The 27375-nt window shown below is 32.8% G+C and overlaps 2 protein-coding genes across 2 annotated transcripts; both read left to right on the top strand.

The window, feature by feature from the left end:
* Nucleotides 1-3446: 3446 nt before the first annotated feature.
* Nucleotides 3447-5839, top strand: LOC132725699 (nidogen-1-like). Its single transcript, XM_060710880.1, has 5 exons — nt 3447-3456; nt 3952-4053; nt 4771-4896; nt 5340-5462; nt 5742-5839. The coding sequence occupies exons 1-5, from the start codon at nt 3447-3449 to the stop codon at nt 5837-5839; spliced, it is 459 nt and encodes a 152-aa protein (XP_060566863.1).
* A 9322-nt stretch (nt 5840-15161) lies between these two features.
* On the top strand, nt 15162-21226 carry LOC132725701 (uncharacterized). Its single transcript, XM_060710882.1, has 2 exons — nt 15162-15293; nt 19602-21226. The coding sequence occupies exons 1-2, from the start codon at nt 15200-15202 to the stop codon at nt 20942-20944; spliced, it is 1437 nt and encodes a 478-aa protein (XP_060566865.1). The 5' UTR covers nt 15162-15199; the 3' UTR covers nt 20945-21226.
* The last annotated feature ends 6149 nt before the right edge of the window (nt 21227-27375 follow it).

Here is a 27375-nt window from a genome sequence, read left to right as displayed (position 1 = left end):
AGAGGTAACGCAAGGATTATGAGAGGAAAATAAGAAGTATATGGGATGAGGCAAGAAAAGATTGAAATGAGTTTGACGCAGGAAATTTTAGAGTTGAGAGCAGAAATAAAAGTTGTGAGAAAGCAATTTGAGGGATTAGAGTAGAAATATGAGAAGAGAGACCATTAATTTGCGGGTTGAGACAAGGAGAGAAAAAGGTAGAGAGAAGCAGTGCGAGAGTTGAAACAAGAAGTCTAAGGGGTGAATAGCTATTATTGCATATTTTGACATCATTTTGGTATTTTACGTGCAATTTAAGTGGCGTTTGAAATGTTTAAGTTACTTTTTCTATTTACTTAACAATATTTTACTTTTAAATCCATTTTCAAAATTTTCGTAAAAATAATCATGAATCTGGAGGCATTCTGCTTCAAAAAGTAATCAGAATACAGTGTGATCCTGTCGACAGGCGGGCCTTTAAGTACTTTTATGTAAATGAGATTCGGTCATTTTTGAGTTTACTCTTGTAGTACACGTGTGTCTCCCTTCTCGGTTCACGGATTATATTGTGATTTCAACTTACATAAACACGTTAAAGAATCAGGTGCGCAACACAATATTAAATTGCTCTTGCCTGACAAATGAACTTTTCTGTGTCTCCAGTGTACTTCTATGCCAGGTAACAGGTTTAAGGGTCAGGCATAATAAACGTGAGGCGGGGTTAAGGATAGGCCTAGTGAGCTTTAAACAAGTTATAATCAATATTTTTGCATCAGAATTATCTTTATAAGCAATTGCAACACAGATGATTAATCATTACATCTACAACTTCTGTAGGATTCAATTGTTGACATGGCAGGAAAACTATTTCTTTCGAAAGCGGTGAGTTATAATTGTAATATTTATTGCAATTTTTCTTATCAATATTAGATTTCTAAAAAACATTTTTTTAAAATATCACCTGTGTTGCAAACAAAAAGTTTTCACATATTAGGAACTGTACCACGATATATGGAATTCTTCTGATAATATGTATCGTGTTTTATTGTGATGGCTGTTACGTGTTTTATTCTGATAGTTGTTACGAGTTTTATTCTAATAGTTGTTACGAGCTTTATTCTAATAGTTGTTACGAGTTTTATTCTGGTAGTTGTTACATGTTTTATTCTGATAGTTGTTACGTGTTTTATTCTGATAGTTGTTACGTGTTTTATTCTGATAGTTGTTACGTGTTTTATTCTGATAGTTGTTACGAGTTTTATTCTGATAGTTGTTACGTGTTTTATTCTGATAGTTGTTACGTGTTTTATTCTGATAGTTGTTACGTGTTTTATTCTGATAGTTGTTACGTGTTTTATTCTGATAGTTGTTACGAGTTTTATTCTGATAGTTGTTAAGTGTTTTATTTTAAAAGTTGTTACTTGTTTTATTCTGATAGTTGTTACGTGTTTTATTCGGGTATCTGTTACGCGTTTTATTCTTGTAGCTGTTACGTGTTTTATTCTGATAGTTGTTACTTGGTTTATTCTGATAGTTGTTACTTGTTTTATTTTGATAGTTGTTACGTGTTTTATTCTGATAGTTGTTACTTGTTTTATTTTGATAGTTGTTACTTGTTTTATTTTGATAGTTGTTACTTGTTTTATTTTGATAGTTGTTACGTGTTTTATTCTGATAGTTGTTACATGTTTTATTCTGGTAGCTGTTACGTGTTTTATTCTGATAGTTGTTAAGTGTTTTATTTTAAAAGTTTTTACTTGTTTTATTTTGATAGTTGTTAGGTGTTTTATTCGGGTATCTGTTACGCGTTTTATTCTGGTAGCTGTTGCGTGTTTTATTCTGGTAGCTGTTGCGTGTTTTATTCTGGTAGCTGTTGCGTGTTTTATTCTGGTAGCTGTTGCGTGTTTTATTCTGATAGTTGTTAAGTGTTTTATTTTAAAAGTTTTTACTTGTTTTATTTTGATAGTTGTTACGTGTTTTATTCGGGTATCTGTTACGCGTTTTATTCTGGTAGTTGTTACGTGTTTTATTCTGATAGTTGTTACTTGTTTTATTTTGATAGTTGTTACGTGTTTTATTCTGATAGCTGTTACGCGTTTTATTCTGGTAGTTGTTACTTGTTTTATTTTGATAGTTGTTAAGTGTTTTATTCGGGTATCTGTTACGCGTTTTATTCTGGTAGCTGTTGCGTGTTTTATTCTGATAGTTGTTACTTGTTTTATTTTGATAGTTGTTACGTGTTTTATTCTGATAGTTGTTACGAGTTTTATTCTGGTAGCTATTACGAGTTTTGTTCTGATAGTTGTTACGAGTTTTATTCTGATAGTTGTTAAGTGTTTTATTCTGATAGTTGTTACGTGTTTTTTTCTGATAGCAATTACGTGTTTTTTTTCTGATGGCTGTTACGTGTTTTATTCTGATAGTTGTTACGTGTATTATTCGGGTATCTGTTACGTATTTTATTCTGATAGTTGTTACGTGTTTTATCCTGGTAGCTGTTACGTATTTTATTCTGATAGTTGTTACGTGTTTTATCCTGGTAGCTGTTACGTGTTTTATTCTGATAGTTGTTACGTGATTTATTCGGGTATCTGTTACGTGCTTTCTTCTGATAGTTGTTACTTGTTTTTTCCTGGTATCTGTTAGGTGTTTTCTTCTGATAGATGTTACGTGTTTTATTCTGCTAGTTGTTACGATGTTCATTAAAAGAATTCTACAAGTTATTCTGATTATGTTTTACCAGAAGAGAAAACAGAAAAATAATGCTAGTTTATCTTTGATATATCTGTAAAGTCACATATCACGATAATCTCAGAATTCTTTTGTGTTCTGCCTTGTGTAGAAGCAAAGCTGGTCTTTAAAATAGCATCTCTGTTTAATACCAAACTTATTCTACCAATGTGACCAGTGCAGATCAATATCAGACGACGCATTTGTGCCGTAAGATCATGGTCTGCACTATTCGCTGTCATGAAATTGATGAATGGTTTTGTCCAGACTGATGGATGGACGGGTCCATTTAAGATATTTTAGCGTGGTGAGATTTTAAGTGTCCAACATATGGACTAGCCTGTGTTAAAATTATGGTATCTGATAACCCCTTTTTTACCTTTAAATGTTGTAGCTAGGTATTGAAGAATTTTGTTTGTTTCAGATTATGTTGATTCTGGTTTCTGCTTCGGCAAGAGCGGCTACAAATTGCTTGAAGAATGCTGAAGATGTATGAATTTATATTGATGTATTTTGAGTAACTTATAAAAAAACAAAACAAAAAAACTCACACTTATTCTTTAGTTAATCATTTCGTATTTGTATGTCATCACAGTTTCACACCGTTTGAAATGAATAGCATTTATGTGATACAATTTCATGCGTCCTAAATAAGAAACACACATCCTATCTAATTGATGTTTTTATAAATTCAACGATTGAAACATAGCCGTATTAATATCTTTAATCTCATTATCATGATCTTTTGTAAATAAAGATTAATTATTTATTTCATTGTTTATACAGGCATGACCTGCAGGTCAATTTTGTGCTGCTCCAGGCAATTCTCAAAGCCCAAGTCAGCCTAAATGCTACGATTGTAAGTCTAAATATGTTTATTATCATTTCTTTTTCTCTTTTTAACTTATATGTTTTCTTATCTTTTATTCGTCTGGAAGAAATAAAAAATAACATTCATAATGAGATACCTTAATATTTCTCCAAAGTTAATTCTGAGTTGAATACAGTAATTGTTCTTTGTTGAAATTAAGTTTAGGCAAAGATATCAAAGATATTTTTCTCATCTTTGAATATTAATCTAGAATTTGTTGCCGTAAAAGTATTTTGCTTTTATCTAATACACCTAAGTGTCAATCCTTTGTTCCATTTGTAAAGATAGTATGAAGGTGATTTTAGGTTGATTAATTTTTTAATAATCAACTGTACTCGTATTATTAATAACTGACGTTTTTATATTTCTAGGTTCGTGCAGTATCGTACCGGATCAATGTAGGTTAGCAGCAAAGAACGTAGTGACATGTGACTGTACTGGGTCGGGATATACAGGGGATTACTGTACCGTTGGTAAGTCAATGCATGTTTATATGCCTGTCTGTCATTATGTTTCAATTAATATACTATTTCACAATCACTTTCGCGTCCCGTTTCTGGAACCACTAAATAGGTGTCATATGAAGAAACATAGTCGTGACCCGATTGGGGCTCGAAAACATGATCACTGAGTTGAGAGGCAGACACCTTAACCACAAGGCCCCCGCTCCGTGAGCCATTTGATAAGTTTCACGTTGTCATTGATACGTCGTGTTGACTTGAAGAGATTAAATTGAAAATGCGATAATCTGAAAACAAAGAGGGAGAAGTTCAACATAATGCAAAAAAGGATATGGTTCTTGAAAAACAAATGTATTAAATGTATATCCTTAATGTGAAGTTGGCTTGTGTAATACTTCTTTTGTTTGCTTCAATGTGAAAAATTACAAGGGCAACAAATTCATCATTATATATGTGAGAATTATGATTCATATGTCTTTTATCAATTTAGGTCGTTTTAGGGAAACACAAATGTACTTGCTTCTAGTTTTAGTTATGCCCTATACAAGTATTAGTGTAAAAATAACAAAGGGGAAAAACTCTATAAATCACATAATAAGAAGTCATTGTTCTAGTACTTTGCGGTTTTCCTCAATGATCCATATTCCTCTGTCTATTATTAATGTGAGGAAATTGAGGTTTATGAGACACTGTGAATAAATGGATCGTCCTTTTTTGTATGTACCATAGATGTAGACGAATGTGCCAGTTCTTCTTCGAATAATTGTGATGAGAACGCTCAGTGCACAAATACCAACGGAAGCTTCACGTGTGCATGTAACACGGGATATACCGGCGATGGTGTATCATGCACGGGTGAGTAATTATTCATATTACAAGCTTTCATGGGTGTATACAAATCTGGGAAAAGGGATATCCCTTGTAAGAATTAAAAACAAGAAATTTATAGGACATTTCATAATCGGTTTGATAAGTACATTCATGGGCGAAAATGTGAAAACGTGCAACATCTCTCACGCCTCTTACACCTACTGAAACAGTATTGAATCTTAAACACTCAATTTGCTTGAAACAATAATCTCTAAAATATTTTATACCCCATGTATTGTTTCTTTACAGACTTAGAATAATAATTATTACTTGGTATTACCTCCTAAAACTGGAAGAAATCAATCTTAATTTTAGAATATAATGTTATAGATTTGTTCTTCACACTGTCAAGTTTTATTTTAGATGACAGAGTAAACTATTTCAAATATCTGCAGACTATACTGAAATCATATTTAATACCTTTGCAGATATTGACGAATGCGATAACACTCCATGTGACAGCAACGCGACATGCGAGAACACCGCTGGAAGTTTCACCTGTACGTGCAACACGGGGTACACTGGTAACGGATTGCCCGGCAACTGTGGCAGTAAGGAATATTATATACTAGTTCCTCCTTTTGTCATTGTTGTTTTCCTTACAGAAAATCTATAGCATTTATTTTTAGATTTAAACTTAACTGAGTCTTCACAATTACAGTTTGAATAGTGATTGCTATCAAAGCCAATGTCACGGAGTTAGTTTAAACATATTTTTTAGAGTTCATCAACATAGATTAGACCAGCTAGCAATTGTCTTTTAAATTAGGGATATCTTTTTTTCATAGTTATGTCGTGGTACAAAGTTATTTTATATTTATTTTTTACAGATATTGACGAATGCGTAACACTTGAGACAGCCTGTGCTGAAGGATACGGTTGCGAGGATAAAATACCAGGGTATTGTTGTAAACCTACACCTCCTTAAACCCAATATTACGCTCCGGAAAAACAGTTCAACAAACCGAATAATCGAATGATATATATTATCTGATAATGGACATGAAACCTGCCTCTTTCTTTTCCTCTCTCTCTCTCTCTCTCTCTCTCTCTCTCTCTCTCTCTCTCTCTCTCTTTATTACATGTATCTTTATGGCTGTAAATTATTAAAATGCTCGTTTTCAAGGAATTTTAATTTTAATATGGACATAATGTTATATGTATTACTGATGTCGACATGTCTTTCTCTCTCTCCTTTCCTTTCTCAGCATCAAAACAAAAATAAAGTTCAAATAAAAAAACATGGAGTTCATTATGTTATTATTGTAAAGACGTGGTGTCCGACCATCTTAAATGACCACTACTACGGAATGGTCAGCTGGAATATTAAATGTTGACATCTTAATCAAGTCACTGTCAGATATATACGTAAATTTGAGACGACTCTTTGTTCCCAACATGAGATAATCTCTGTATGAACACTAGAGTCTTTGGTAATAAAATTTATGTCAATGAGATTGTCAACATTTTGTTGCATTTCGCAATAATTTATTTTATATCGTCCAGATGTATGCTTGCCTAAAATTGTCAATTCTAATTAAAAACCCAATATGACATGTTTCGTTAATTGATAGATAAAAAAATAAAAAGAAAATCTATCTCTTTATATTAAAACACTCAGGATGACAATTGGCAGTATTTTAGCCATTGCTGTTTCAGGGAAATAAATATCCCGTAGAAAAGGAAATGGAATAGGATTACAAACATATATTTATATAACTTAACAAGCAATTATCATAGTATTGCAAGCAATCCATAAGTCCCCTACCGGTTAGAACCCCAGCAACATTCTGATTTCAATTTTACCAGTGAATGAATGACATGAATGAACTTAAATCTTTTGAGTTCTAAGTTTGTCTATTTCACAGTAATGTGTTAAGTTTCCCTGCTTAGAAGGGCAATTATGTTTATACAACCTTGTCATATTATTACGATGTGGGATTTTAAAGTAAATCCTATAAGGAATGAAGAAGTTGGAGTAAAAAATACCAATTTCTCGAAAAAAATCTAAGTTCAAGGGGGACATAATTCTGGAAATAGTCTTGCTAGAGTATTTAACCTTCTCAAAAATGTTGAGTGATAATGAGAAACATATATATGAAGTTTGAAGTAGATACATTAGGAAATAAAGAAGTTATTTTTAAAAAGACAACATTTTTTTTTTCATAAAAATTCTAAGTTCAAGGGAGGTAATACTGATAATTTTTGTGCTAGAGTTGTAAACCTTGTCACATATGATGTGGTTGATGACCAGAAACTTATATTTAAAGTTTGAAGTAAACACCTTAAGAAATAAAGAACTTATAGTGAAAAAGCTGAAAAAATTAAATCAGAAATCTTGAAATCCAGGCTATTTGTTGCCATAGCAACCAGAATTTTCAACATAGGAAGAAAAGAAAAAGATGTGCATAATCTGCAGACTGCCATCTACCCATATTTTATGTTTCATAAAAATATTTTCAGTACTTTTTGAGTTATCACTGGATCCAGTTTATGTGTTAAATTTGCCATATTTTCAGACTATTTGTTGCCATAGCAACCAGAATTTTCAACATAGGAATAAAAGAAAAAGACGTGCATAATCTCCATACTGCCATCTATCCATATATCAAGTTTCATAAAAATATTGTCAGTACTTTTTGCGTTATCGCGGGATCCAGTTTTGTGGACGGACTGACAGACAGACGGACGGACAGACAGACGGACGGAGGGTAAACCTAAAGTCCCCCCCGGTTAAACCGGTAGGGGACTAAAAATGCTTATGAGTAGAGTGAATAAACTAATTTCGTGTGTATGTCATACAAAATCATTATATCATCTAGGTAAACGAAGTTAAGTACAAATAATTTTATGTGAATATAGTATATTTAGTGTTTATCAAGTGAAATTTTATCAATAAAGAATCCAAAAGGGAGTGACAGTGATTTTAGTGTTAACACTTCTCTAACGAAAACATGACGCTGGTTTCACTGGGCATTCTGGGGTGCAATTAAGAGATTCAAAACACACACTTCTTTACAGAGATCCACTGAAGATTACATTTAAAAAATAGTGAACACAGTGACATGTCTAGGATGAGACCAACATCAGCCATTATAACTTGCTTGAAATACATTAAAATACATCTTAGATCTGAATTTAAAAGAAGAAAGCACAACGAAAGCAGAAAAAAAACAACTTTTTTTGTTGGACAGCATAAGATAAACAACTTGAACAGGCTCAATGAAACTGGGCCTGCAACATTTTCAATTTTACCGTGTTGGACTTTTCTTTACAGACTCTTTGATGAAAGACTCTAGCAAAGGGAGAGAACTAGATATGTGTAGACTACTATCTAATACGATTGTCCCCCCCTAAAAATTAAAGTTTAGTTATATAACAACAGGTGCTTTTTAAATATGGACATTCTTTACTCGGAAGATAAGGTATTACTGTATTGTGTCCATGTAATTTATAACGAAATAATCCAAGATGTGACTTTGATAAGGTAATAAAGATAAAAGTTCGGCAGTCATATGTGTAATGCAAATAAGACTTACTTATCCTAAAGGGAGCTTCTGTGGCCGTGTGTTTGGAATCGTTTTTATTTAATCCCATCGCGGCGACGTTAGTCTGAATCCATGTAAGAACGTCGAGTGCTTAATTTTCTACATGTAAAGAGGTTATAAAAGAGGCATGGGACCGTACACCGTCATAACCGTAGGACGGAAGTGTCATACATATTTTCCATTGCTGAACTGATTTTGATTGTTTTTGCACCGGGCAAATTCATTGAAAGTGATCCAAAGTGGCCAGAATAACTTGTGATTCTGTCCGAAAAAAATCAGTTTTTTCCGCTTATTTTCATCAAATGATACATTACAAAACTATCTCCACGGGACATTACAGTGTTCAGTTTATCTTCAAATACAAAACGTTTTTTTTTCTATTTTCTGGTTTGCTTTAAAAGGTTAAGACGATATTCCGCTGAAAATGTAGATTCTGTATAGTCAATGCGTTTTATTTTGATTTCAAGAGAAATAAAAGATACAATTACGTAAATCATCACCACGGGACATAACTGTGTTCAGTTTATCTTATATAGAGCATCAGTTCAATAAAAACAAACGCTTTTCTTAAGCTTTCGACGTTTAGTCTTCTTCAGAAAAAATTGACGTTTATAAAATAACAAATGACAAATGACGCAACGTCCGTTTAACTATACGCTAAACAGAACGCGGGAATAAAAACTTTGTCCAATAAATACAGAATCTTTCATGAATATAAATACAGCAATATACAATAAATTACACATATAATATGGATCTGCACATGTGATACAAAAATTCACATAATTAATAATAATAAAAAACCTTGATATGAGAAAAAACATACTACATGTATATGTATACCGGCTCAATAATGACAAAGTTATATATTGTACAAAACTTTTGCATTCATACCATTAGGAGATAATGTGTTAAGCTTATGAATCCAGTATGATTCTTGTAATAAGCGTTCCATATCATCGGTGACAATCTCTATAGGCATAAATTTAAAATCCTTAATACAATGATTGGTTTTATTAAAGTGTGTAGCGACATTGGTCGAAAATAACGGATCGGAAAAATTGTTGATATCAAACCTATGGCTATTCATGCGTTTAGACACTTTTTTTTTTTCAGTTTATCTTCTAACACAAAACTTTTTTTCTATTTTCTGGTTTGCTCGATATTCCTCTGAAAACGAAATGTAAATTCTGTATACTTTTTTTATTAGTCAATTTGCTTTATCTTGATTTCAAGAGAAATAAAAGATACCAGTACGTGAATCATTGGTCAGAAAGTTCATACATGTCCAGGAAAGTAAATCAAAATAAAACTAAGCCTAAAACCATAAAATTGGTAAAGAAATAAGAATCAATGTGATTGACTGAGTAAAAACGGGCTACCAGAGGATCAGGAAACGGGTTGATTCAACAAAAGATCAAATGTAGAAATTATTATTTCAAAGTTGTATTTTATTTTTCTAAACTAATGGCATAGTCAATATGACAGTTGCTATTCTTGAAGAAGAAAAAATAACCGTTTTCTATTTAAAGCCATGGTCATTCAAATAGAATGGTCTGGAGTCGGACCATATTACGAATAAAGATGTCTCGGTTGGATCACGTGATTAGGTTATCTTCCAACTGAATTCTTGCATAGTACATCAACATTCAAAAATCAAATTTTAAGATAATGTTTTGTTAAAACGATAAAAAAATTACTGAAAACTCATCCTGGCTACATTACATGCCAGCTTTTACTTTAAAAAGTAACAATCTTAATTATATATTTGCAATGAAATTAGGAATTTTTCGTTCCCGGTGTCAAGGTAAAAATCTACTGTTGAAAAATGTTCCAAGCTGTTTTTTTAATGTATACATTGTTCAATGACAAAAAAGAAGAAATTGGTTTTACAGAGAAAAAAGTTTTTAACCATATCATGCAAAAAGTTTATAATATTTCACGATGTTATTTACAAATATTTGATATTTAATTTGGTGCATTTTCAAAATGGCGCCGTTTATCGACAAATATTCGAAACAAGCAATCTATGTTTTTCAACAGATATGGCTTTTAAAACATTGATTTCTGATATATTTATTCTTTTTCCAAAGTTTAAAGATTTTTAAAGAACATCATGTAAGAATTTTCATTTTTGCTCTTATATTAAATGTTCGTCCTTTGCTTGAACACTTACATAATTTGCATATAGCAAACCATACCGAGTTATACCGAGACATGTTTAATTGTAGCGAGAAGGATTTACATAGTGCGTTTCCAGACACGTTCATTTATTTCGCTAAAACTACCATTTTTCCTTATTTTTCCTTATTGTATCTTAATACTTTCTAAAGAAGCACATTACGGCCATCTCGCTAGATACTTATTATATAGGCTAGATTATTTTATACTGAAAAATGATCGGTTTACATTTGACATCACTATAAATCTGTCGATAGTTTCAAATGTTCATGGTTATATAAACGCATGTTGCTTTCACTTTGCCTACTATTATTCGCAACTATTAAGAAGATTTTTGAGCTTTTATACTTTTAATATGTATACAAATTGATAGATTTTAGTGAAGAGTGATTGTTCAACTTCTACATAAGAATTCGCTTGCAGTTAGCTTCAAGCCGGCCTTGCTTTTCCTTAATATGAATCAACCCGGTGCCCTTTATATTTTCTTAAATGTCATCAAAACGCGTACAACATGAAATATCTGAAAAATAAAAAATAATGATGATTTTTTGGCACTTTTATGCGAGCGTTTACTACTACTTCGCTATATGTTGAATTTGTGTTTTGATTTCAACTGATAAAAGACCGACGTTTACAAACCTTACAAAGTTGTATATGAATTCCTTAAACATTGCAATGTTCCGTGCACGTTGAATATTCGAAGACTAACAGCTGTAAATGTGTTTATTTTTAATATAATTTCACCTCGTCAAGTTCAAAATCCATTTAAGAATCAATCAAATGCCATACATCCAAATCAGTTCTGGAACGAGGAAATATTCGAAATCAGCCCGGAGCGAAAAAGGTTTAAGCCCGTTTGGCTCAAGACAATGGCTTTTTTATCGAGTCAGCAAGCTTATGGACATTGATATGACTTTTTTGAGTTACATATTCTACATGTTACCATTGGCTCGACATTGAAAACAGTCTGGTACAACTTGTATACATTGATTTACAATTAGTGCAACAATTGCTGTATACAAAACAACGTCAACTAGGTGTAATTATTTCTTGAGAAAAAGGAGACTTTCAGCTGGCCCATTGGGTCACTGTTGTCATCAACAATTATGATGTCTGAAAATTATAAGTCAACCATCTAAAGTGGCTAAAGTGAACGGTTTTCATGCGTCATTTATTTTTACTAGTTTATTTAGTCACAGTAGAATCTGTATACTTTCTGAATGGCATGAGGTTCTTAACATTAAAAGTAATATACAGTAATGATTGTTCACTTAAAAACCCTAAACGTTTTTTTTTTTTCAACGTTTTTTTTCGGTAAAAATTTTTAAAATTTTTAAATTTTTTTTCGGGTCAATACTTCTTTGGTTGTTGATTTTTTTTCCCTAATTCGTGACTTAGTGGCTGTTTTTTATATATTTTATTTTGTATTTATAATGAATTAGGTTGAAAACACATTTATTACGCATAATTATCATAATTTGAATATACGTATTTTTGAGATTTAACGTTTGACGTAAAGTAATTTGCACGGTGTATGCTCGGCTAAAAGGGTGAATGAGAAAGTAAATAACTTAACATAACAGGAATGGTGTGCCGAAATATTTATTGGGTTTATTAAAACGGAATGAATTCGAATCTCTCAGGGGTACAGATAAAGTATTGTTTGGCAACGATTTCTTGCACAGAACAATATTTCATCGACATCTCTGGTGTAGATCGGGTGGATCGAACTAGACCCCCGTCCTATAACCGATCAGTTACAAGTACAAGCTTTTTAAACCAAATATATAAATCATATTTTCATTGATCTCAACACATTAAAATAGAAAAAAATGGAATCCACAAAGAAAGTCTAAAACGGCAAAATGGAAATTACAGGCTTTGTTCGATTGAGCCTGTTCATGGACGGAAGCAGGATTCAAAAATTATACATAATAATTTATCTATTAGCTAGTTTAAATAACAACACTTATATTCCTAACATTTAAAGACCCTGTATGCTGTGATCATGCGTGTTTGGGTTTGTTTACAAAAGAAACGAGTGGAAAACTATACTAAGTGAAATTATATATATATATGTACATAATTATGCAAATAAAACATTTTATGAACATCGAAGAATATGTAAAATATGTACTGCAAATATATGTGCATATTATATAAATCATTAAATATATACATTCATTTCTTATTGTAAAATTTGACTTAAACTTTATAGAACTGAAACAAAATTTTTTTTTCCCTTTTATTTACATTTAAAAAATTTAAATTTGTTTTAAAATTTTAAAAAAATAATGCTTTTTTTTGGGAAACCCACAATATCGATAAAACTTAATTTGAGATCATATTTTTTTGATTTAAAAAACCCTGAAAAAAAAATTTTGTTTCAGGATTCAAAATTTTTAACGGGGAAGAGAGGTTGTTGAGTTATGAAATTTGGGGCGGGTCCCTTGGAGGGGGTTTTTGGGCGGGGAAATGTGTTTTGTGGGTAGAAATGGGTTGTTTAAGTTGTGGGGATGGGGGGTTAGGGGGTTTTGGAAAATTCGAGTAGGAGAAATTTTTTTTGGGTTTCTGGGTGGGTGTGGGAAAAAGGGGGGTTTTGGAAAAACTGGTTTTAGTTTTTTGGGATGGGGAAAGGGTCGTTTGGGGGTGTTGGGTGGGAAGAGGTGCTGTGTGGAAAGGAGGGGATGTTTGAGTTGTGGGACTGGGACCGGATTGTGAGGAGGGGAGGGGGGCTCTTTGTCTTATTGCAAATACTGTTTGACTACATATATTTAAACGTCTAATAATCACCGTATAAGAAACTTGTCTTCTCATTATCAACTTACAATAAATTTATTATAAAATACCGAGTATGTTAATCACAAATGACATTTTACAAATCACATTTGTTACAAAATGGCTTTTGTTTTTATTTTTTTGGGCCCCAGACCAAAAAAAAGGAGCGAAAAATTTAGAGTCTAATTTTTTTAATTTAAAACCGAAAATAGTCCACTTTTTTGAAACGGTTAATTTTCCCTTTTTGTACCTTAAAACCCAAAAATTTAGGGAATATGCGTAAAGATGGTAAAACCCCCCGGGATAAAATTTTTAAACAAAATAACCCCAAAGGGAAGATTTCTTAAAATTGGGTTTTTTGGTATTTTCTGATCGAAAAAAACTAAATACAAAGCGGACATTCAATCTTTTGACACAGAAGTTTTTTTACAAAACCCAACAACAAGTAGTTTTTCCAAAAACAGCTTAAAAATTAAACGAAATTTTTAAAAAAAAAATATTTTATTTTGTTTTAAATTCCAAAAATTAAAAGTTTAAATTAACAATGCGTTGGTTTGAATTGTAATAAAAGCCAATAAAAATTACGCGGATTTTATGATTTTACCCAATGAAATATATTTTTAGAGTAGATTACGAAATATACCCCCGGGGTAGTGATATTAGTTTTCTCTGGGGGACTTTTTGGGGCCAAAAGGATTCAAAATTTTTTCAATTTAAAAGGTTTTACCGAACAAAAAAACCCTCGAAATTAAATAAGGTTTACCAGGAGTTATTAACAAAAACCTGGGTTACAACCCGAATGAAAATGGATTCAAAATTTAGAATGATTGATTTTTTCCCCGATTCTGTGTATAACTTTCCTGGACAGAAAAGGGGTCGCGTAATGGGGTTCAGTAACCCCATCGGGTGTTTTTTTTTGAAATTTTTTTTAAAAGTTTTTTTTTAAAAATACCTGTTTTTACGGTGTGTGGGCTGGTTTAAAAGAATAAAAAATATTTTTGGATAACAGTTTGGAGAATTTGATTTTAAAAAAATTTAAATAATAAAATAATTTATCAGGAAAAATGCATAAGAAAAAAGTACGATTTAGATTGCAAAGATCAGAAATACCAAAAAACTTAAAACCTTTGATTTTTTATAAATAATGTTATATAAGTTGGTTTTTACATTGTTTTAAACCTTAAAATTTTTTAAAGCCTCCAATTTGAAAAATAGGTTTTTTCAGGCCCAAAATTTAAAATTCCCTGGTGGGTTTTTCGGGGGGACATTGGAAGGAAGTCTGGAGCAAATCCCAGAAAAGGAATCATTTTTTTAATTGTTAAATCAAAATAAACCCGGATTGAATAATGTTTGCAATAGTCTTTCCCCACTTTATAAATTAAAACGCTGGAAACTTGGTGGCACTAAACATATAATTCACAACTCCTTTCTTACTTTCTAGCCCAAAACAAATTCAGCGCCTTCTGTGCTTTGATTATTTTTTTGTTTTTTCCTATTGCAAAAACCCGGTCCTTTACTCCAACAAATCGTTTTTCACAGTCACATGAAAACCCTGCATTTTCTAAATGAACACGCGGGTATAATTTTTTGTGTGTAAATACCTGAATGGGCAATGCCTTATTTGAACTTCAGTCTGATAAGACTGTTAGACATGGTGTAAAACTAATTATATATTCAGTAAAAATAATAAAATAATCCTTTAACGTAATTCATCTTGACAAAAATATTTACATTTATTTTATATCATTTATTATGCTAATTTAACTTTATTTGAGCTAAAAATGTTTGATTGTACGCCACGTTTTCGACGTTTACTAGGAGTTTACATAGTTTTGAATGCGTTCACAAGTGTGCTATCGCAGTTTGGAAGAGGAGGTATGCTACACTGATTTAGATAATTTCTTTATTTAAAATATCTGAATTTAGTTATAGCTCTTTATTGTACATTAAAAATGTCTTTTTTTTTCTTCATAAAATTACACTAAATTTAGCAGAAAGTATACATTTCCAATATCCATGTGCCGCGGATTCTAGATCTTCATCTGTATTTCTACAGATATTAATATCGAGGGTTCAAAGGTAAAAGGTAATAACTGCCATTTTCAAGATTTCGAGAAAAACGCAAAAAACATATTTTTTTAATACAACTTTATTTTCCGTAATATTTTTTAAAAAACAATTTTGATTCTCCATATTTTTAACATTAATTAAATTTTGTTTAGTTGACATTCCTTGGTGCTGATAAAACACTTAAATTATAGTTTTTTAAAGTTCAAAGATCAAAAAATATCATTTTACAGAAGTAAAAGGTAATAATGTACTTAGACCCTTCAAGACTACAAGTTAGGGAAAAAGGTAAAAAATGCCTTACGCCCCTTTTATTTCAAAGGGTTTAGCAATAAAAGTTAAGATAAACCGTGGTAAAAAGGTTATAAGTGCAGTTATATAGCTTGTTCTTGAAAAATTTAGATGTTTGCAGAAAATTGTTACGTTGCAAATTTATCAATTAGTCGTTACTTTGAAGACCTTCCCCTAAAAATTAATTAAACAAATGCAATTTCCCCCCTCGTACCCCAAAATTTAAACCCCTTTTCTTCCCATAGAAATATAAATATGTCCGCGCAAAAAGTTCTCAAAAAAAAATAATACTAAAAGTTTAAACCGAAAAATAGCACTAAAAATCAAGTTTCAAAATTTAATTTTTATGATGTTCTTGGATATAAATAACTGAAGTCAAACAGACCCCAGACTCGCAATTTAAAGGATATTAGTGACCCCTACCCCATAGTTAAGTAATAAAGACTACTGTTTCATGTCAAAAAAATTTGGGAAAAAATTTCTTTATTTAAAAATTTCCATCATTTTTAAATCCAAAAAACAGAAGGGGGGGAATAAAATTTTCTTTATGTTTCCCTGCATGGCAATGTCATGAAATGTTTCGCACCCCTTCGGAATTGTTCCCAGAGGAAACAAGTGACATCAAATCAGCTTTTGCAGCAGATATTGGAAGCTTCTCTGTATAAGCCTTCGGGACCCTTAAGAGACTTTTTTTTGCTTCTTTTCTTCTTCTGCATTAACCAAAACTCCCCTTTGAACCAAAACAAAAAAACCGTCCAAAATATCTTTTTTGTCTTTATCTATCTCCTCTTTTAGTCATATAAAAACGTCACATTTTTAGCACAAAAAAAAACTACATAAGATGTTATTTTAAATGGGGGAAAAAAAAAGAATAAAACCTTTTAATTTGGGTTCTAAAAAAATTAAAAGAGGATAAAACAAAAAAATGGTTGTTCGGATGGAGAAGGTTTATCCGGTTCATGCAAAGTAAATCTTGCTTGCTAAAGTGCCAGAAAATTTTAGCTCCCCGGTAACCCTTACCCCCCCAAAATAACCCATGTATTTTATATTTTTAGCCAATTAACACTTTCACCATCAATATCGATTTTCATTGAGCCAAAGTTTTTTTCTTTGTACAACTTGTAATCTGTTTGTCATTGTATTTTATTAGAACGCAATTTTGGGTTGCTTGGGCCGTGCTTATGTTTAAAACTGTTTTCCCCACTGCGATGGAACATGAATATTGAAAGGCTTTTTGCAGGTTGATAATGCATGTATAATTTGCATTCCTTTGAACCCATTTCAAAAAATGGGGGTTTTTTAATTGATGTGAGGTTATTTTGGGACACAGTGAACTAAGCAACTTGAAACAAACTGTTTTGCAATTCCCCCACATGATTACTTTTAATGTCATTTTAAAATACCGATGTCTTACTTGCAACAGGGGTTACATACAAGTCCCCAAAAAGCCCCTATTTTGACGACCCCTGGTTTCCTCATGTGTTCATCCACAGAAAACAAGTCCTTTAAACCATTTCCCAGTTCATAAAAGACAAATTGCAAAAAACACAGTTTTGTAAAAAAATACCGAGTGGGTTTAAAATACCCGGGGATATAAATGCCACACAGAAATTTTTGGATTTTCTTTGTGCTTTTTTTATCGGCTGTTTTTTGATCTTGCACTGTTTTTTTTTTTTTGGTCCTTGGTGTACTTGAATTTGCTTTTGTTGCCTCATTAGCTACTTCTATTCTCAAAGTGCTCCATTCAGATAAATTTGATCTTTCTTAGGACGGAAGAAAAAATTACATTCTGTACTAAAAATATTCTGTACACACCTCTGAAAACTTTTTCTATTTTGCCCTTTGCTTTTTCTACATACATGAGAAATATTCTTTTATTTTTAAATTTGCGTTAGATTTTGTTGGGGTCTTCGTGTTTAGTGTGATTCAACGTGGAAAAAGCTTTCGTTGTGTTTCTTTACAAATGATCTGTGTATTCCGGGGTTTTTTTTTCCAGGCACAGCTTTCCCTTCTTGTCTTTCCAATATAACCTGCATTTGTGCTTAACTGCGTTGCAACTGTTTGGAACCGACACGATAGTTTTTTAGAAAAAAATTTCTGGAAAAAAAGTATCCCTCGGAAGTTTAATCACAAAAAAATTAAAAAAAATTGCAAACTGGGTTTTATTGAGTCTGTACAGAGAATAATGAATAATGCAACTCCCTCACGCCTTCTTTTCTACCTGTGTAAAAAAGAATCGAAATAGGGCTTTGTTTTGTTTTCCTTTTAGATCATTTCGTTCTTTATGGCAACATGGAAACAAATGTTGCCCCTTGACCCATTGACCCGTATGTACTGAAAAATTTTTTTGTCTTCATATTCGTTATTTCTCGCGCATTTTATAAAAAAAAAAATTTTGGGAAAAGAATAACAGATAGTGCCCGTGAAAATGGGATGAATGCAGCCCTTTTGTGGGGAAAAGGTGATAAATCTTATAAACCTTTTTCCATACAGATTTTACAAACATGTGGAACAACAAGTAAACAAAATTAAAATCCTTAGAACCTTTTTTCCCCATAAAAATTTTTAGAAAAGAAGTTATTTTCAAAAAATTTTTTTTTTTGTTTTTAAGGAGAATATTTATATAATATTTTCGTCAACTAAAAAGGAAAAATAAGTAATTATAAAAAACTAAAAAGTCAATTTCGGAAAAGTGGCCCGTTATAACCTTTTCCTTTGAACCCTCGATATAATCTTTTCAAATAAAAATTTCAAAATTTCTAAAAATTATTGAAAAAAATTACAAACTAAGTTAAATGAACAAATATTTAAACTGAAATACAGAAAATCACGAATATAGACGTTTTACTTTTGAATTTAAATTGATCAGCCTTTTCTGCACCGTCAACTTAGGTAGCTCAATTTTTTGCATTCCCTAAACTTTTCAAAGGGATTTTTCCAAATTCAAAGCATGACGAATCAATTAAAAATCACCGGAAATATGTGTTTAAATAAATCACGATTCTTGTAAGTACTATAATTGTCAATCGCAATCCTTTTTGCGTTGGAATGCTTACTACCGTAGTGCTGTAGGTCACGTGATCGGATCAAAGCTAAGAGATAGGAATGACTTTTATCTTTATAGCGGTATGATAAGATGATCGGATCATTATAATAAGAGTGGTTAATTATAATCTTTTTTCATGTTAATGTCAAAAAATTGGAATGTACTTATTTTAATTTAATATTAGTTAATATTAAAAATATCAGATTTTTATTTTGTGTGTGTTTGGGGGGGGGGGGGGGCATAGTTAGTAAACGAAACCAAATTACGGAAGATTCATTTTGAGAGAATGTCATATAATGCTCTGACAATAATTATTATCTTCAGGCATACGTGTCTACCATTTAAATTGTAAAAAAATAATGAAATACGGATTATTTGTTATCAAGTTCACGGTACCACTAGATTTTTTATTGGTAATGGTAATGCCAGTTTTAATGTGATTTTCATATGATTTTGTTAAGCGTGGTATATAATCAATAAGACTTAAGTTACATGCATCTACCACACACCGTATATGGTGTCTAACGATAACATACTCAAAATTTATCTCTAATTGTTTCTAGCTTGTACTAAATAAAACAACATTTAATGGAGTGATAAAGTTATTTATGGTATTTTAATATTGATGTATATTAACCATGTGATGTGTCAACATTTAAGTACGTCGTTAGGTAATTGGCTTTAAACAGGGCTAAGTCTTAAGGAATTGAGAATATTTGTTCCTAACAAAATAATACGTTAAGTTCTTAAAATGTACATGCCAATTGTTTCCTTTACAGGAGTTGTAGACAGACATGTTATAGAAGATATCATAGGTGGCGTTGCCGGACAATTGCCTCATTTTACTCTACGTCCAATAGGAATTCGCCCATTTGGAATCAGGCCTAGGCGTATTATACCTTTCCCACGTGTTATTCCGACACCCCCGGATGTTCATATTCTAGACGGCTCACATGGACCACATGGTAGTGGGGAACACGGTGGTAGACCTGGGGGCACACATGTAGATTTACCTCAACAACATGGAAATACTAAGCCATTTCCTGTAATACACAGGGAGGGCGGCGGAGGCCATGGTAGTGGAGGACAAGGTGGTGGTACGCACGTAGATTTACCTAATCAACATGGCAATACAAAACCGTTTCCCGTTATACACAGGGAGGGTGGCGGAGGACATGGTAGTGGAGGACAAGGTGGTGGCACGCACGTAGATTTACCTAATCAACATGGCAATACAAAACCGTTTCCCGTTATACACAGGGAGGGTGGCGGAGGACATGGTAGTGGAGGACAAGGTGGTGGCACGCACGTAGATTTACCTAATCAGCATGGCAACAGAAATCCATTCCCTGTTATACATAGGGAGGGTGGCGGAGGGCATGGAAGCGGAGGGCAAGGTGGTGGCACGCACGTAGATCGACCCGGTCAACATGGCAATACTGAGCCATTTCCTGTTATACATAGGGAGGGTGGCGGAGGACACGGAACTGGAGGGCAAGGTGGTGGCACGCACGTAGATCGACCCGGTCAACATGGCAATACTGAGCCATTCCCTGTTATACATAGGGAGGATGGCGGAGGACACGGAACTGGAGGGCAAGGTGGTGGTACGCACGTAGATTTACCCAATCAGTATGGCAACAGAAATCCATTCCCTGTTATACATAGGGAGGGTGGCGGAGGACACGGGAGCGGAGGACAAGGTGGTGGTACGCACGTAGATCGACCCGGTCAACATGGCAATATTGAGCCATTCCCTGTTATACATAGGGAGGGTGGCGGAGGACACGGGAGCGGAGGACAAGGTGGGGGTACGCATGTCGACTTACCTCAACAGCATGGCAATATTGAGCCGTTTCCCGTTATACACAGAGACGGTGGGATACACGGCGGACGACATGTAACACTTGCACGCTCTCGGGGCTTTCCTGTTATAGGGCCAATAGGAGATCCTTTTAACAGACGACATGGAAGGAGACGTTTGTCACCTGAGGAACGAAGGCATAGGCGAATTATGCGCAGACGACGCTTTCATGGAATAGACCCTCGCGCAGATATTAGAGGACATCCTGGAGGTCTGACTGGAATTCTTGCAGGGGCAGTTAGAGCCCTTGTCGGTTAAGTACCAAGATACACATTAATACATTGTAAGCACGAAGGGGTCATGAAAAGTGACCAGGCAAAGTGACAAAAAATAACTTGAAGCGTCAGGTTATCGGTATATATAATCAACGAGAAGTAAAGGTCAAGACTGACGAACGGTGTTTTGCAATCCCAGATTTCTTGTTACGATGAGAATTTTCATTCATTTTTTTTCATTTTTACTTTTTTTGTTACGTATTTATATACATGTACTGTTTGTTTTGTGTTTCATATTACTCCAAATAAAATCAAAGGGCTGCAGCTCTATGGTATTTTCTGATTTTTGCAATCTAAATCATACTGACTATCTGTATGTACTTTCCTGAATAAGTTTATTTTTATATACTATAATTCATCTTACACAGCGACAGCGTTTTGATTTTCTTCTATAACAGTTTGAGATTGATACATATGGAATTTTGCATGAAAAAAAAATAGAATTGCCTCGACTAGGATTTTGAACCATAGGCCTCTCACACCCTCAACGAGATCGCTTACCTCTGCACCACGGCGAAGTTATACATATGTACCTTGAATAAAAACGAAATACATTATGTAATTCTAAATTGAGAATTTCCATTTCGTGTTTGTAATCCTTATTAATTTCGAGGTATTTTGTTCACGATAAACCTGTTGTTTAACACTGATGAAAATAATATAGCGAAAAATCTTCTCGCCAAAACAGTCCGACATGTATATATTCCACTACTCGACAGTCAGATTTATTTGTGTACTACGCTCTGGAGTATTCGGTAATCGACATAGCTAAAAATAGCATTTTCATTGATTAAAATGATATTCATGATAATCCGAAGCTTTACGGAAATAGCCGAACATTTTTCATTGGGTAAATTAGATATTCATCCGCGAAATTTGTGATTGTAACCTCATATTTCTGTTGACTAATCTAAACTTTTAATGCACTGTTAATTCGTTAAATGCCTTCATTAAAAATTATTCTTTCTTTTAAATTGCTGGTTTTTAAGCAGTTTTGAGTGAGAACTACTTTGCGTTGTTAGGACTGTGAGGAAATTTTGTGTTAGACCGTGGATGTTAGCTATGTATTTACTGATCTTACGATCAGAAAATACAAAAAAAAACATTTAGAGAGACTAGTTAATTATATCAAAATGTATGACTAATAATATAGCAATGTAAAGAATTCCAAATGCTCTTACAACGGTTCAACCAAAATAAAATGAATGAATCTTTACGTATACATCATGGTACTTTCTGCGGGGTCACAAAGAACATGCAAAATTCGGAGAATGCACTTTGACTCAAACGAACAGAACTATCTGGTGTCCTTTTGTGAAAGCATAAAGAAAAACAATGTTCATATATAATTTCTGTGATTAACATTTCACTAAGTCAAACTGTGCAAAACACATATGCCTTGTATGTTGAAATAAATGTATGGATATATTTATTTCTCACCTTGATTGAAAACAGTTTTCTGTAACCTAAGAAGATACGGCGTTAAACACCGTGCTATTCTCATTTTCATTTTGCAAGTGCAAAAGTGCTGTCGGACAAGAACAAACATAATTAACGCTTTACTGTGTGATGCTATGTAATCAAATAAACTCCTGTAACACTTGCTACGTGAAGACGATGCCCCTTTTTAATCAGAACGAATTTCTCGTGGTTGATTCAAAATGATCTAAAATTAGAAACATCTCTCTATCAAGTGATTTTTGCGATTGATCACCATCATTTGATTATCATTCTCCCTCCCATCGGCGAGATGCTAATCTCTTTTACGGATAACAAAGTTTAAAGCAAGCTGCACCGCTTTCCAATTCGGCTAATAATGTGACGGCAATTCTCTCTAGGGAGTGAAGATTAGCCACTTTAGTCTCCTTGCGTACTGAAGTTATCCATCAAGGGCTGTCTTTTAAAGCTTCTGAAGATTTTTTCCCTTCTCTCAGTCTCATGGATACATCAGTCAGTCAATCTGTGTGTGATGAATACCGCATAAATCACGAGAAAAACATGCAATTCTGATTAGCGCTTGAAGCCTAACTTGTCTAGTTTTCGGATAAGTAAAAATTTGACTAGAATACATAATCAGCTTACGAAATGTGTTTTATGAGAAGGGAAACTGTTCTTAACTTTGCTATAGGAGATCTGCTGTGATTTAAGAAAGTGATTCAGTGAACTCGAAAAAATAACATAACGTTTTGATCAAATACATTCACTGATCACAAATAATAAACGCTTGACAAATACATGCAAAATATCTTAATAAACTTAAATTGAAAAAAAAATCGTGCAAAGGCAAGAACTGGAATCTACATCCAAACGTTATGATTTAAGCATGTGTGGCTGCTTTAAAAGTGACTTATGTTATTAAGCTTCGTTTGTGCATCAAAAATGAACAAGTAACAAAATTCCAGTCACCTCCTTCGAACCGTTTTCTGAAAACAGAGATTTAAATCTTTTTAATAAGCTTACATGGCAGATTAACACTAATTAACATCATTATAAAATAAAACAAAGTTTTAATGTTTTAAAGTTATACATTTAATGTTTATAGCCATTTTAAATCTGACTGGCCTGAACGTATAACTCTTTCAAGAAATTTAGTATTTTTTCACTGCATTGACTAAATGAATGTGTTACAAAGAATAGTTTGACAGATAATCTGAAATTACATGAATACTTTAGCTTACATATCTATCAGATTGCTGAGACAGGAGCAACATAAGAAACATGTCAAGTTGGCGCTTTCTCATTATAATACTTGATACGGACAGTAACGGAGTTTGTCGAAATTTCACGAACATGAAAGATGGAATACCCTGGATCCATCGTTGCTTCAGTAAATATAATTACCGTAATTGCTCTATTAAGATCAGACCACGAAATCTTAAATTTTAGTGTCAAACGAACAAATATCATTCATAATTTTATAAAGAAAAAATTCTTGGAAACTGTTATAACGAATAGACATTCCAAATTATCCCAAAACCACAATTTGTGAGAGCTTATCACGCACGAGAGTATCCCCTGGTCATCATTTGATCAAACCAATCAGTTTATTATAAGTATTACAAATTACACCAAAATCGCATTATTCAACGCTTCGGTTACCTTTTGAGATATTTTCCAATTATGTTTAACGTGCGTTCAGTGACAAATGCCTCGAAGCTGCGGCACTGATTTGTGATTTACAGAAAATAAGCTGAATCTTGTCTGATGAGACCCACAAATTTTACGCTGGATTGCGGGGAGAAATTGAAATACAGAAGCAGACATGAAAATCGCCGCATATAATTCCAGCTACGGTCAAATCGCTGTAAATCCTGGAAGCTGTTTGAATTAGGCAAAACAAAATGTGACAAATGTTTCTTGAACAATATTATAACGTATGTAGTAATACAGAAATAGTGATGCTGATGATGGTGGTGGTGGTGATAATGATCATCATCACAATCATCACCATGACGACCACGAAAAAAAAAGTGCCAGATATGAAAATGATGATACTTTGACAACATCACCCCTATTTCATTTCATATTTGCATTTTCTTCTAGTGTTTCATTTTTCTATAAAGATTATTATTTGCGTGATTGCCTCATTTATTTCACATTCTTCATCAATATATTTATATCTTTTTATCATCATTGCAATCATCATCATCAACAACATCGTTATTATGAGATTCTTTTAGACTAGATTCATTTCTAATTTTTACGGTTTATTTTGTTTACATTTTGCATACAGGTGTCCTTTAAGGCATATAGCCTATGTTGTCAATTTTTCAGTTCCTTATAATGCCCATTAGGCGTCATACCTTAAAACCCATGCCCGCGTTAGATACGCGTGAGATAAGAAACGATTCCGTTTCAAGTACATCTTGATTCAAAAACACAAGTGTTTTATTGGTTTTACGGTTGAAAGTTGAAATGTCTACATGGTGCCTGTAGTGTAAAGAACTGTAACCAAAAAGATAATAAATCGAGGACACCTACTCTCTATATCCGTTCTTAGAAGCCAGGCTCAGAATAATATTTATCTTCATTGTATTTTAAGAAATATCACTTTCCAAAGCAGGTGATAGATACATTAAATAGAATGCAACATAAAGCGGAAGACTGTCTCTTGAACTATACAGTTTGGTAGTTATCCCTCCGGATATTACTAAAACAATCATCGACCCATCAACATTTATCATCGTTGTCATCTAGATTAATTAATACAAAACAAATTAGGAGATAATCTTGTAAGAGACGCTAGTATCCAATACGTTGTGTACAATGCGTACCGTATCGACATGTCACATTATATGGTACAATAATATCCGGAGCGGTAGTTGATGGTTAAACGCACGCGCCTGTGTGATTGAAGATGATGGAAACGATGTGTCCAATGCGTTAGGTCGCGTTTTATTTAAATATATTGTATGGTCAATAATCGGAAATATTTCCAGTCATGAAATTTGATAAATGACACTTTTCTCCGTACAATTATTTACAAATTTGGAATTTTCAAATTATCTCAAATATTATCTAAATATTGATTTTTATCACCAACAATGTTTTTAAAGGATTAGTTTTGGGGACTTAATGAAATAAACGTTATAAAAAATAAGACAAAAGTTGCTTTAAATTATTTTAATTGTAATTGAAACAATGAATATATGAACGAAACAAAATTACGTAAGATCAAATTTTTGTCTTTTTTATGATAGTTCAATGCACAGGGACATCAAGCATGACTGAAAGCTCTGTAACACCCCACTTTGGGGTCAAGCGCACTTTAGGGTTCGACCCCAAAGTGCGTTACGTACTTTGGGGTCCAATGTCGACCCCAAAGTGCGTTAAACAGGTACACATGCATTTTTTAACATCAGACAAACGATCGCACTTTTGGGTCATAAAAAAGTAATTTTCATTATGTTCTAAATAATATATTGTAGTCAAAGCCAATGGTAAACAAAAATCAAGGTATTAAATAGACGCAAAACATGTGCCCTGAATTATAGTAGAATCAATAGGGATTTAAATGGTCTTGATCAGTAAGTGAAGAACTTTCACCAAATAAAGAATTTGTATCAATTAATAAGCTCAAAATATATTTTTCTCAAATTTTCCATTTATTTTAAAAGAATGTACACCTTTCATTAACTCCATTGTTTTTAGCTAATTGCATCATTTTCCCGTTTTTTTTTGTTTACACATTTTATAGAAATATGATAGACTTAGCATAGACAAAGGTATAAATTCTGGGAAATCTTAGTAAGACATTTCAGTAAAACCTGTGCCTGATAATATGTTAAAAGAGCCATTTATTTAGCTAAATGTGACATATAAGAAACTAGACTAGGTGTAGATGCGGCTTTAAGTCGTACAGGCAGTACTAAAAATATCATAAACTATTTAAGTAGTCGCACATTAAGAGCGGAGCTTCAGAATAATGTAAAATTCTCACTGGGGGTATAAAGGGGATTGTGGGGTATCGATCCCCCGAGGGTTAAAAATAACGTTTTAAAGGTCCATTATGCTTTTATTTGTTTTTCTAAAAAGCTTTTTTTATTTTGATGTTCTTCTATAATATCAAAAAAATGCACATCGGCCAATTGCCTGAACCATCTTTTTCATCTGTTGCTTTTTGGCAAGGATGAATACAGTTATAGTGAATTACTATTTTATATGGAATTCAAATACTACTATGTTTTGACTACTTTTATGACAAATAATTTCACATTTATCGCTATTTTATTCAGGTAACAAGCATCTTACATTTCTCTGATACCATTATTTTAACATTATAAAATTCATGTTTGCTCTTTCTAAAGAAATATGTAAGATTTCCCATTTAAAAAAGCCTCTGGCGAACGGTTGTTACGGAGCTTACAAAAACCCCTTAAGTTTGTTGATAAGCTTAATAATGTATTTGTAAAAATCACTATTTATAGTCCTATCGAAAAACTTGATATTTCACCAGAACATTTGCAATAGAGTATATTTATAGTTCTTTGGAAAAAATAATAAATGCATTTTATTTCATTCTCATCATATTTAAAATGGGGCTCAATATGGCACCAATTAAATGTTATCAAGTAAATGACTGACAGAACAGGATATTTTTCGCAGCATCTTTTAATTTTAGGAATACATCCACAATTTATGTACAAAGGTATTTTGTTATATGAACACAATTTTTAGATATTTCAAGTGGTAAAATTAATGAAACTGTTATCACTTAAGCCTCAAACAAAATATCGACCGCCATCTTGAACTCCACCTCAAATATTTCAATGTCGTAGATAGGGAATAAGTCAGTACTCAATATTTAAGCAGAACTCAGATGACACCTTTAGATCTCTGGAACCTAAAGAGCGTTGATATGTAGCATATTAACGCACTTTGGGGTCAATTTCTCGATTTTGACCCCAAAGTGCG

The sequence above is a fragment of the Ruditapes philippinarum genome, unplaced genomic scaffold (assembly GCF_026571515.1).
Source record: "Ruditapes philippinarum isolate M1 unplaced genomic scaffold, ASM2657151v2 ctg1373_1_1_1_1, whole genome shotgun sequence".
Lineage (NCBI taxonomy): Eukaryota > Metazoa > Mollusca > Bivalvia > Venerida > Veneridae > Ruditapes > Ruditapes philippinarum.
Note: the sequence above shows the minus strand (reverse complement) of the source record. Positions and strands in the feature narration are given on the sequence as shown.